This window comes from Sprattus sprattus, assembly GCF_963457725.1.
Source record: "Sprattus sprattus genome assembly, chromosome: 7".
Lineage (NCBI taxonomy): Eukaryota > Metazoa > Chordata > Actinopteri > Clupeiformes > Clupeidae > Sprattus > Sprattus sprattus.
Window position 1 is genome coordinate 10,149,180 of NC_137926.1, and position 12,928 is coordinate 10,162,107.

At 43.4% G+C, this 12,928-nt stretch overlaps 1 protein-coding gene across 1 annotated transcript in view; it reads right to left on the reverse strand.

Annotated features, from left to right (window-relative positions):
• mlycd (malonyl-CoA decarboxylase) overlaps nucleotides 1–6,662 on the reverse strand; it is a 15,004-nt gene extending 8,342 nt beyond the window's left edge. Inside the window, exons 1-3 of the mRNA XM_080841890.1 lie at nucleotides 6,066–6,662; nucleotides 1,451–1,563; nucleotides 846–1,002 (exon numbers count right to left, since the gene is read on the reverse strand). Of these exons, the coding sequence (XP_080698016.1) occupies nucleotides 846–1,002; nucleotides 1,451–1,563; nucleotides 6,066–6,611 (816 nt within the window). The 5' untranslated portion in view covers nucleotides 6,612–6,662. The remainder of the gene's footprint in view (nucleotides 1–845; nucleotides 1,003–1,450; nucleotides 1,564–6,065) is intronic.
• Nucleotides 6,663–12,928: the final 6,266 nt, after the last annotated feature.

Here is a 12,928-nt window from a genome sequence, read left to right on the forward strand (position 1 = left end):
CCACGCTAGGCACCCATCAAACCTTACAGAGCTGGAGCTGTATTGTAAGAAAGAGTGGTCCAAAATACCTTCATCCAGAATCCAAACACTCATCAGAGGCTATAAGAAGCGTCTAGAGGCTGTTGTTTTGGCAAAAGGAGGCTCCAGTAAATATTATTGTGATTTTTCTGTTGGGGTGCCCAAATTTATGCACCTGTCTAATTCTGTTATTATACATTTGGCATATTCTCTGTTTATCTAATTTACCTTATTTCACTTCTAAAATATCACTGTGTCCATGTAGTATTATATATGTGACAAAGAAGTTCCTGATCCAAACGCCCAACAATTTATAAATGAAAGTAATAAAGATTATCAGGGGTGCCTAAACTTTTGCATACGACTGTACATGCAGGAGAGGGAGTCGTATGAATGGTCTGACTTTCCTTATAGTTTTCTTTAGACTCTGAGGAGATTTGAGGAATTCACCATTAAATGTACCCAGGTGGCTAGATAGCTGAAAAGCACCTACAATTATACACTGAATAACTAATAAAGTGTCTGTGGGTCACTGAACAAACTCAACACCTGTCAAATCCTAAAAACAGGGTTGACATGACAAACCCAGAGTAACCTGCCACAACCAACATGGGATTTCCCTACCTGACTAACGTTAATATATAATATATGGCTTCATGAGACTTGTAGCTGGCTAACCTATTGCATGCTAAACACTGGCAAGGACAACCGACAAAGCACACCAAGCTAATCTGCCAGACTTGAAGTACTGGCTAACCTGTGTATGCCTGATGGGCGTCTGAGAGTGGCACTGGGAAGAGTGGCGCAGGGAAGAGTGGCGCAGATACCTGTATGTTGTTGGAGATCTCCTCGGTGAGGGCCACGTGCAGCACCACCAGAGGCTCCCCGGGCATGGAGGCGTGGGTGAAGGCGTAGCAGCGGCGGTAAGGCCCCACCCTGCGCTTGATGTCCGACCAGTTACGCACCGGATGCACGGCTTCATACCTTCAGCATAAAACACACACATGTACACACACACAGACACACATACACACAGACACACACACACACACAGACACAGACACAGACACAGACACAGACACACACACAGTTGTCTGGTCATTGAATAGGTGAAAGCCAGGACGCAAGCTAGATCTGGGTTGAGAGTGTGAGACTGTAACTATGGCCAGCACCGTGTAGGGAGTCTGACACCTTTAGGAATATAACACTTTCAGCCATGTGTTTGAGCTTCCTGGATAGAACACTTCGCTGCTGTGCACGAAGTTGCAAGTTTGCCTCTCACATTATGTGTGACCTCTCTCACATGACGTTGCTACTTTTGCACATGCTACACGTATTATACATCAAATTATGAAGTGTGTGTGTGTACGTGTGTGTGTGTGTGTGTTTGTACGTGTGTATGTGTGTGTGTGAGTGCTGCAGGGACCCTTACTGGCTGATCTTCTGCAGGAACGCGCACGGTGACTGCCATGTGATTCTCTCCAGCCTCAGGAGTCCGACGGAGAACCACTCCGACAGCAGTCCTTTCAGCGTTCCATTTAAGTCCTGCAGGGGGCGACACCCACACACAGCACATCAGGACAGAACAAACAACACACATCGTGTTCCTGCAACAACAAACAAACGCAGGACCAAGGAGTGACCGAAAGCAAAATAAAGACGCACAGCATGAACACTTCCATTTGCGGAGAGCCTATGAGCCTAGCTTTTATGTTATTAGAGAAGACGGCACTACATTTAATCATTTCAGACTTAAAGCAGGACTACGGGAAGGTAAACAGACCTCTTCAGGAGGACGGATTATTCGAAGGTGAGTGTTTGCGCAAGGCTTTATTTATTTATTTATTTATTCACTCTCCCACCAAATATTGTGCTCTCGGGGCCTATCTGTGAGTGGCGTTTTAATGCCTTCTAAGCTTCTTATTGCTTTCGGCTGCCTTGCTGTTCTGTGGAGGTATTTATCTGCATTTCTGGGTACAGGTGTGTGTGTTTGTGCGCCTCTTAGTGAGTGTGTGTGTGTGTGTGTGTGTGTGTGTGTGTGAGTGTGTGCGTGTCTTCCTCTTTCTGCTATGCTATTTCTGCAATTATGTCTGTCCTATGTTGTACAGGTAAGCACCTGCTCTCCTGTGTGCATGTGTGTGGGTATGCGTGTGTTTGTGTGTGCTTTTGTCCCGCCATGTGAGCACGCATGCGTGTGTGTGTGCTTTTGTCCTGGTGCGTGAGCATGTGTACGTGTGTGTGTGTGTGTGTGTGTGTGTGTGTTTGTGCTTTTGTCCTGGCGTGTGAGCACGCATGCGTGTTTTTGTGCTTTTGTCCCGGTGTGTGAGCACGCATGCGTGTGTATGTGTGTGTGTGTGTGTGTGTGTGTGTGTGTGTGTGTGTGTGTGCTTTTGTCCCGGTGTGTGAGCACGCATGCGTGTGTATGTGTGTATGTGTGTATGTGTGTGCTTTTGTCACTGTGTGTGAGCATGCATGCATAAGTGTTTGTTTGCAGGTGGATTTCATTTGTGCTATGTGGTCAGGCCTCCATCTCCACCTGAAGGCTCTTGGCAACAGCAGTATGCAGGCTGGACTGCACTGGACTGCACTGGACTTCACTGGACTGCACTGGACTGGCATATAGCCATTATAAACACACATTGCCCAGACAAACATGTGGGGCAGAGACGCTCTTATCAGAAGTTAAACATATAAACACAAACACATTGACACACATATACTAAACACACACAGACACACACACCACACAAATCACACTCACAAGATGTTCATTCTAGTACTCCTTTCCCTCCTTTGTCTAACTGATTTCCTGACCCAATCGGATCTGATGCACTCACACACAGGGGTTCAGTCCAACCCCCCCCATGGCTGGCTCCAAGCCCAGCCCAAGGTCTGCTGGTTCCCCTGCCTTCTGACAGGCAGCACTGGCGTGGGCCATAGCACTGACAGGCCCCCCTCAATAACACCCGTGTACCTGTGAGTTTGGCCATAAATCATTTCCCCACCGTTGGAACCGATTAATCCAATGTAATTCACCTAATGTAACGCTGATGCACTGGTGCGACCGGATCCCATGCCTCATGTTAAACTTCAGGGCAACTGACAGCACTTTAAAATTCTGCGCCTGTGCACAATATTTCGCGTACCCCCTCCTCCCCCCCCCCCCCCCCCCCCCCTGCTGTTTGCTTATACGGCTGAATTTCTTGCTGGTATGGTACAGATGTAAAGTACTGCCACCCTGGGGCGGATGGGGAGAAAAAAATAATATCCAGAAAAGTGCTCCGCTTTCAAATTTGTTTTAAAATGTTGAGTCTGTGAGAGTGTATGCGAGTCTATGTGAGTGTTTGTGTGTGTGTGAGTCTAGTGTCTGTGTGAGTGTTTGAGTCTGTGTGTGTGTGAGTGCATGTGTGTGAGTGTTTGAGTCCATGTGTGTGTGTCTGTGTGTGAGAATGAGACTGTGTGTGTGTGTGTGTGTGTGTGTGTGTGTGTGTGTGTGTGTGTGTGTGTGCATGTGTGTGTGTGTGTGTGCATGTGTGTGTGTGTGTGTGTGTGCATGTGTGTGTGTGTGTGTGTGTGAGTGAATGTGTGTGTGCGTGCGCATGGGTGTGTGTCTGTGTCTGCGTGTGTGTGTTTGCGCGTGTGTTTGCGCGTGTGTGTGTGTGTGTGTGTGTGTGTGTGTGTGTGTGCATGATGAAACTGCCAGGAACAGAAGAACATGAATATTTGTGTGCACTGGTGTGCAGAGGAGGTGGTGAATAATGAATCGCAGCAGATAAAGCAACAGGAAGGCCTGACGATGGCACACACACACACACACACACACACACACACACACACACACACACACACACACACACACAGGGCCTGGCGATGGCGACAGTGAGGGTGAGCAAACACACGAGGGCCCCGGTTAACAGGGTGAGCAGAGCCACTCTGCCAGATAACGCAGGGTGCCCACACATAAAAAAAGCCCAGCTAGCTAGCCGCCGCTTCCCTTTGCCCCCGGCCAGAGGCGCTTCGCTCGCTGAGACATGTAGCAGCGGAACGGGACCTCGGAACGAGAGCTGACGCTATCGTCGTCGTGGTCTCTGAGCTCTCACGGCTGATCAAAAGCATTTGAGACGCTGGCACCGGCGTCCTCGCTGAGCTGAGAGGTAGGGGGGTGGGGGTTGGCGAAAGAATCAAAGGGTTGTTAGATTAAAGTGTCTCACACCACCCCTTTGGGCCAAGAGTATGGGTAGGAGGTGAAAAGGCTTTAAAACATTAAAGGAACATATTCAATATTTTTTTTCTTCTGAGAATGTATTTCAAGGAAGTACATTTCTTCAATCAGAAAGGTTTCTAGGAATCTATCCTGCTACCTTGTACAACAATGCTTCACTTGGAGAAGAGGTCCAATACTGCTTAATTAAAACTCCCTTACACTAGCAAACTTCAGGCTCTACATGGTCGTTGCCATGGTAACCATGATGCTTACTCACCTACAGCTAAAACTTGATTCGTTAAAACACTGACGGTAAGTGGAAAAGGGTCTGAACTGCCGGGGATCACACTCTGAAGCACATGTCTTGGGAGAGGATTTTCAGACCAAAGACTCGGTTGATGTGTTTAAGAGCTTAACCATCCTCTCAGATCCACCACGGCAGGATGATGTGAAATGATTAGAAACGTGCAGAAGACCGGAAAAAAGGAAAGATGGCAAATCGATCCACAAACTGAAGGATCAATATGATGGTTGAGTGGAGACTGACAGGCTCTCACTTCCACTATAAGATGTAGGCCTGATTCAAGGTGCACACACACAAATTCATGCCTGTGGCATATGCACACACACACACACACGCGCACACACACAAACACACAAACACACAGCTCTTCAGACAGCTTATCAAAAACAAAAAAAATCTCTTGAAAGACTTAAGCCTGACAGACTCACAGTAAATGGTCAATTTGTTCTGAATGTCTCAAAACATAGTTCCTCTAGTCTTTCAATATCGTGAGGACTACTGTAGGTTGAGTCGCTCCATGTTCTGCAAAACAGACATCCTCATTGCATCGCCCCTGACTCCATTTTAAACCATACCTAATTATGGCAAAATCGAATATGGGAAATGCAATCTATCCACTCGTACCAAACTCAATAAAGCAAATAGAAATGCAATTCCCCGGGCACTCTGTACTGACGAGATGCTGCGTCTGAGAGGGCGAGAGGCGACAGGTGCCCAAATATGTTCTCTCCGAGGAGGATGGGAGAAGATATTATACGGGGGAAAAGTGCTGGAGCTGCAGGATGTAAACTAATAGATTCCTCTGCCATGTCGCTACTAATCCATAAAGAGGCCAAATAATAACTGCAGGGGAAGAACCGGGGGGAAATACATGGCGCTGAGCAAGCACTTCTTAATTGAAGACCAATTAGATTGTCGGACTAAAGCAATACCTACACCATGCCTCTGCCACTCTAGCACGTCAATGCTCTCAACTAGCACAACCAGGGGAGGCACAGAACTTCGGCAGTGCTCCAAAGCTATGTGGCCTAAATAAATGGTTGCCTTTTAACAAACACAGTCAGCAGTGAATGTGACACTTAATGACAAAATGGCACATGGGAGTGCAGAAGACCAACTCTGCAAAGACCTAGGCTTACATGCTATTAAAACACCATCAAAGAATGTGGCCTTATCAATGTGCCATTTCACAATGCAATAAGCAGAGGAAAATTAACAGAAATGAATCTATATAACATACATGCAAGTAAGATACACCAACCTAGACATAGAAACCAAACCTACTGTTTATCAAATGAAAGTATTCACTAGTGACATAATGTGTTTGACAGTGTTTTGTGAGGTCACACAACAGAAGTGGGTCAAAGGTTTCATGTGTCTATTTGAGTCAGGAGAACTGCAGACAGATTTTCTAGCAGGTTGAGATAAACAGATTAAAATATTTTCCAGTGTCGGTTTACATCCTAATTACGAAACGCGAAAGCCATCAAGTATGACTTTCAAGGGGCACCGTACAAACATAAAGAGAACACCATTTACCCTCAAATGTGGACTGTCGCTAGCTTTAGATGAGAACATTTCGATCACATCCGCTCTGAGGTCGACTAAAAACTTCACCCCATCCCCGACCCTACTTATGTGACTTAGTAACTGTCGGTACCGTGGCGTCAAACTGTACCGTAACCGGTCTTCTACTTGCAGTATAGTTGCTACGTCCCTTAGCTGCGTTTCGAGCAGTTTCCCTGCCAACTCTGAAACCTCTTTGTGGTCCACTCCATGTTCTTGTGACAGTCTTTCCAAAAACACTACTCTCTCTTCCTTCTCTAAACTTTCGTAGAAATTCATAAATTCCACAGAATGTGCCTCCGGGGGCGGTGGGGACTTGTCTCTGGTCTCATATGATGGTAAAGGTGCAACAGTCTTTCGCAGTATTTCGTCCATTTTTCTAGCAGGACCGTTGGTTGTGGTGGAAAAACATAAACGCGATTTTTGACAATTCCAAAATGCGAATTTACAAGCTAAAGGTGAATGTCGCCAGACCCTGCCACAGCTGAGAAATGGTCTCACTAAATATAGGGCTATCATCGCACACTTCGAAAGTCTACTTCTTAACAAAAATAAACCTGTCACTCGCGTGTGCCGCACACTGTAACACGAGTATTGGTTTCCGGTACATCCTTAAAGTGGCAGCAGCTTAATGTAGCTGCTAGAATTATAACAACCTGATTTATACTTTAAGTCTCTTTAGGAAAATAATCCTGTGCTACATGCAGTAGTTACAAAGACAACAGTACATAGAAGACTAATAATATACTCTCAAAACTGTATCAAAGTCTATACATGTGCCAACTGTAGGATTGGTACTACTATTTGACCTTTGCCTCAGTTTGCTGATACCCCATAATGTCCCATGACTCAGAGTTGACATTTCACACACATACAGTGGCTTGTATGTAGCACTGCATACAGTATTCAACCCCCCGAAAGTTCCTACAATTTTTTGTTTTACAAAAGATACTTGCACATATTACTATTTTCCCAATCAGTATTGTCATTGTGAAAATAAATTCATTAAAAACTAAAATATTCTGCTTGCATACGTATCCAACCCCTACACATTAATACTTGGCAGGCTCATGATGTTATTATAAGTGTCTGTTTCTTCTACAGTCATTTTCTACAGAAACTGAAACTTAAAACTACAGAAACTGTAGAAACAGTCAAACAGTAATTTTCTACAGTTTCTTTGCAGTTATTTAGATACACAGACACAGGTCTACCTCTGTAGGGATCCTTTGCAGTAACCTTAGGAAAAATATAGGTTTAAAGACTTCATCTGGTATCTCACTATGGGTACGCCTTCCCCACGTATCCCTCAGAAGCACACTACCACTACACCAGCCTTGATTGGCTGGCCACGTCTGATGTACAGGACGGGCCACCCTCCTTTATAATACAATGCCCAAGTGCTGGAATGTCATTGAACGTTGGTTGACAGCACACATCTCATGAATCGATGAGGCCAATTCGGTGCTACCAGAAGTCCGAAGACTGGATGTAGAAATCTGGAATTTTTATTGTAATCAATAAGCTACAATAAGGGGATGCCCATGGATCATCTCAGTGTGTGAACGCCCTACAGGCCTTTTAAAAGGCCTCTATCTTCATGTGGTTCTTTCTGTATGGCTCTTTGCCAAGGCCAATCAGAATTATCTATCTAATGTTATGTTATATAACTCCTTATTGTACTCCCTGTGGGTTAAACCCCCGGTGTTGGCCATTTAACTTGGGGCTCCTGGTGGGCCCCTGGAATGTTACTTGAGATCAATGAAATCACTTTAACGGCTGTACACAGTTCTCTCCCGCTGCTCAGTCTGATCACTTCTCCTTACATGTGCTTTAAATGAGGCGTTTCACACTGATGAATAAATCCATGTTCATCTAGTCATAGAAAAATATCCTCCAGTATGTAATCTAAATATGGCGACTTGGCCCTCTTGCTCAGGCGGGTGCAAGATGGTGCTGGCTTTTTTCCCCCTGCTTTGTCTACTGGTGCAGCTGGTTTGCTGGCCCATGCAGCCCCACTCTCAGACTTGGGTTGTTCTGGAAGTCTGGTCTGTGCCATGAGTCGCTTTTGAATCCTGTAACTGGGTGGAGGGTGTGCTACTGGACAGCACAGCGGATAAGGCGGAGGCAAAGGTCATTCACCATGCACATCTCATCCCACTGCTTACAATCCGGGATTCCAACCATGTCGTCCTAAAACTCAGCCTGGTATGCCATCAGCATGGACGATGCATTTAGGGATTCGCTCTGAGGGCAACAGGCCTGTATGCCTTATCGGTCATTTAGGACTGGAAAACCTCGAAGGGAATCTTGGACCCTCTGGCTGGGGTAGAAGTGGTGTGCACACTTCCTGCAGGCTGGTTTAGATAACTGAGGAGTCACCATCGTCACCTGTAGCATAAATGCTTAGGTTGTGTGGGGATTCGGGCACTCCTCGTAGAAATATAACAATTTGATCAAAAAAATAACCAACCTGCAACCATAGTTAGGCCACTGCATTACTTACACCGTAATTATTCTTTTTTTTATGTCAAACACCTTGTCTGTCTGGGTTTTACAATTTGTTATCTTAACTGCATTGTTTTGTCACACTGTTGTTTACCTTGTATGTCTGTCTGGTTTTTACAATTTGTTTTCTTTACTGCACTGTTTTGTCAAACTGTTGCTTATATTTTTTTATTATTATTATTTCTTTTAATTATATCATTTTTTTATTATTATTTCTTTCTTTTATTTCCATATCTCTCTGTCATACCATGCCAAGGGACAACGGATGAAAACTAGCTAACCAAGCTAATTCGGGTGCATTGCCATTTTCTGTGAAATGTTTATCAATGTACACTGTCCCTTTTCAAATAAACGCATACAGTGCCCTCCGCAATTATTGGCACCCTTAGTGAATGTGACCAAAACAGGCTATGAAAAAATATTTGTCTGCTGTTTATCCTCCTGGTCTTTCACTCAAAATATTCTCAAAAATCTAACCTTTTCATTGAAATAAAATGATTGAAAGAAAACATTTTAATTTTACATTAAATAAATATTTTTCTCCTAAACAGGTGTGCCACAATTATTGGCACCCCTTCATTTAATGTTTTGAGCAGCCTCCCTTTGCCAAGATAAGCTCCAAGTCTTCTCCTATAATGTGTGATGAGGTTGGTGAACACATGGCACGGATCTGAGACCATTCCTACATACAGTATCTCTCGAGATCCTTCAGATTCTAAGGTCAACGCTGGTACAATAGGTTTCAGCTCTTTCCACAGATTTTCTATGGGGTTTAGGTCTCATGGGACTGTGCTGGCCATGGAAAAGCCTTTATTCTGCTGTCGGTGAACCATTTTTGTGTTGATTTTGAGGTGTGCTTCTGATTATTGTCCTGCTGGGAGGTCCAACCACGGCCCATTTTAAGCTTCCTAGAGGGGGCTGTTAGGTTTTCATTTAATATCTGCTGGTATGTGATGGAGTCCATGATACCAGGTATCCTAACAAGATGTCGAGGGCCTTCGGAAGAAAAACAGCCCCCCAACATCAGAGATCCGCCACCATACTTCAAAGTGGGTATGGGGTGCTCTTCTGTATGGCTATCTTTCTGTCTATGCCAAACCAACCTTTGATGTTTGTTGCCAAGAAGCCTTATTTTGGTCTCATCTGACCATATAACTCTAATATAAAAGTCTGACTACATTTGGCAAACTGTAGGCACTTTAGTTTGTTGTTGATTGACAGCAGAGGATTTTTTCTGACAACCCTAAAAAACAACTTGTGGTGATGTAGGTGCAGTCTGATGGTAGTTCTGGAGACTTTCCGACCCTAGGACTTAACTAACCTCTGCAATTATCCAGCTGTGATCCTTGGAGATTCTTTTGCCAGTCGAACCATTCTCCTCACGGTGCGTGGGGTCAATTTACAGATAGGTCCTCTTCCAGGCTGATTCCTTACATCTCCTGTCGCTTTTAACTTCTTAGCTATTGCCCTGATTGTGGAAATGGGTATTTCCAACTGTTTAGATATTTTCTTATATCCCTAAATCCGGGTTCCAGCAGCTCAACAACTTTTTGGCGCACTTTGACACTGAGTTCTTTTGTCTTTCCCATCTTGATGAATGACTAAGGGTATTTGGCCTGTTTCACCTCATATTTATTCCTCTGTGAAGCAGGAAACCATGTTTGACCACTTAAGAGTTCCTAATCAAACAGGTGAACTCAAAAATGTAAAAATGACTGCTAGTAGACTTCAGTTAGATTTAAGTTATAGGATTTTCTAGGGGTGCCAATAATTGTGGCACCCATGTTTTGGAGAAAAATATTTCATGTAATGTCAAAAAAAAAAAAATCTTTCAAGAATTTTACGTCAATGAAAAGGTACGATTTTTGTGAATATTTTGAGGGAAAGACCAAGAAGATAAACAGCAAAGATATATTTTTTCATAGCCTGTTTTGGTCACATTCACTAAGGGTGCCAATAATTTCGGAGGGCACTGTAAATGATTAGCTAATCACCATTAAATGTCTAGTGGAGCACAGACTGAAGCATCATGGAGAGTGAAACGTGATTGGATGAAATCCCCCACGCTGTGTAATGGGACCAGGAAGCAGTCGGATTTTGTGACTGCATTAATTCATAAAATAAGATAATAACAATAAGATTTGACATATGGTTAAAACATAAATGTCCGGTTTAAGGTGTAAGTTCACCCCCAGCTCTGAGCCTAAATCCACCCACATAATTTTGAAAAATACTAATAAATGGTCAAGGGGCGGGGGAGGGGTTAGAGTTTACTAGACTGAGGGTGTTTTCACACCTTACAGTTCAACCAAGGTTCATATTTTTGTGCTTCATTTGATCTGGTTAGTTTTGGTTTCACATTGCAATTCTGTGAGCTCACTCAAGAGCTCTGCATGACATACTGTACCTACCTCTTGTCGTCATCAGCTATGTGGGCTGCTGGGCTGCGTCTCCCTGTACTTGCCATTGATTGGTTTGTAAACAGGCTATCCAGGTCATCATAAAATGGAAAAACTGTCTCTCATTTGTCGATGCATCACTTTACCTGATGTTCATTGTGCACCTTTATATACCGCTGCCTTTGTCTTCCCGTTGTATTGCTCTCCCAACCTCTCATATCCTCTCTCTCTCTCTCTGATCCTCACAGAAAATAAGTTATAAGTTTCAGCATTTTTCTGTTTTGTGTTTTTTTTGAGTTTGTTGAGTTGAGATTTGACAAATTGCCCATCCCATGTACTACTGTGGCAAATTTTTTACTTCACTTCCCGTTCTTTTTCTTCTTCTGTCGTTTAATTTGTGACAATAGCCTGCCTAAACTTCCTATAATTGGTCCGAAAAAGTTCAAACCATCTAAAAAAGTGTTTTCACACAGAAAACGAACCAAACCATGGTTCAGTTTGATCTGGACCAAGACCAGTCCTTTTGGTCAGACCAAATGTTGGTACTTTAGTCTGGACCATGGTCCAAAGCATCTGTCACACCTGCTATTTTGGTTCTGGACCAAACAGGTAGGTGTAGAAGCACCCTGAGAGTCTAAGAATGTCATAATGTAAAGAAGTCCCAAACAGTCGATTCTACGTCAGCATTAGCCTTGAAAGGTTTAGGATGATTTTTAACAGTAGATGGTGTGTTGAGCCATTGTCTATGGAATCAGATCAATGCCATAAAAATTTTGTAATCTGTAATATAGATTTTGTATATGTAACATAGATTTAGTATCTGTGAAACCATCTACACTTTCAAAACCTATCTTCACTTTCAAAATGTATTTACAGATACAGATTTCAAATACGAAATGTATCTACACTTTCAAAAACTATCTACACTTTCAAAAACTATTTACACTTTCAAAAACTATCTTCACTTTCAAAATCTATTTGCAGATACGGATTTCAGTTACGCATTACGGATACGGATTTCTGTTACGAATTACAAAATCTTTTTGACACTGTCTTTACTGCCTTTCTAAAGAGCCAATCAGAGCTTTTGGCAGATTTTCTAAAGCGCCAATCAACACATTGTATCCTCTACTGACTAGCCAATCAGCGCTAGCTTGCTGGCAACTGCTGCTGGCCCGCTCATTATTCAATAGTTATAACCTAAATCTGCCACCACTCTGCCTAGGGAGAGATCTGGGGTCTCCCCCGCACGGTTTGAATACAATTCGGTGTACGAACACCGTGGGGGAAGTTAAACAAGCATGCCTTATGTCTGGCCCAAAGGGCTGATGAACACCTGTACTATTTAGTTAATCTTAGGCTCTGGCGATTCAGAGATCGCTTGGCTGCAGAACGCATTGTAACTAAGAAATTGGTCTCATATATCTCTTCCACTGAGACGCTAGAAAACTCGCTTCCACACAAAATACACAATAAAACGTTTTCAAGGACTTCAGAAAAGGGTTACAAATAGCCTACCCCAAAGTGCCATGAAAAGAAACGAAAATGACATTACAAGGTGGTTTTGAAATCAGGCTGGTCATTATCCAGCTGTTGAGGATGCATATGCACTTAACGGTATACCCCCACCATCACTTTGCATGTGTCTGGAGAACAAGACAATAGCAGTCTGTCTGCTAAATGTTCTCATCGTGATAATGGGTCATATGAATACTGTTCATTGTTAACTTAATTAAATGTGAATAGGAGATCGGTCACGAAAATGCTAACGTTAGCTTTCGTTAGCTACCAAAGCAGATCCTAATATCTTCCATACAACGACAAGGATCTTTGAAACAGGTGTAACGAAGTGTGGAGTGAAAACCACTGACTATGATTGTGCGTTTTACAATGACTTTATTAACAACTCCAAATATAGGACTTCTTACT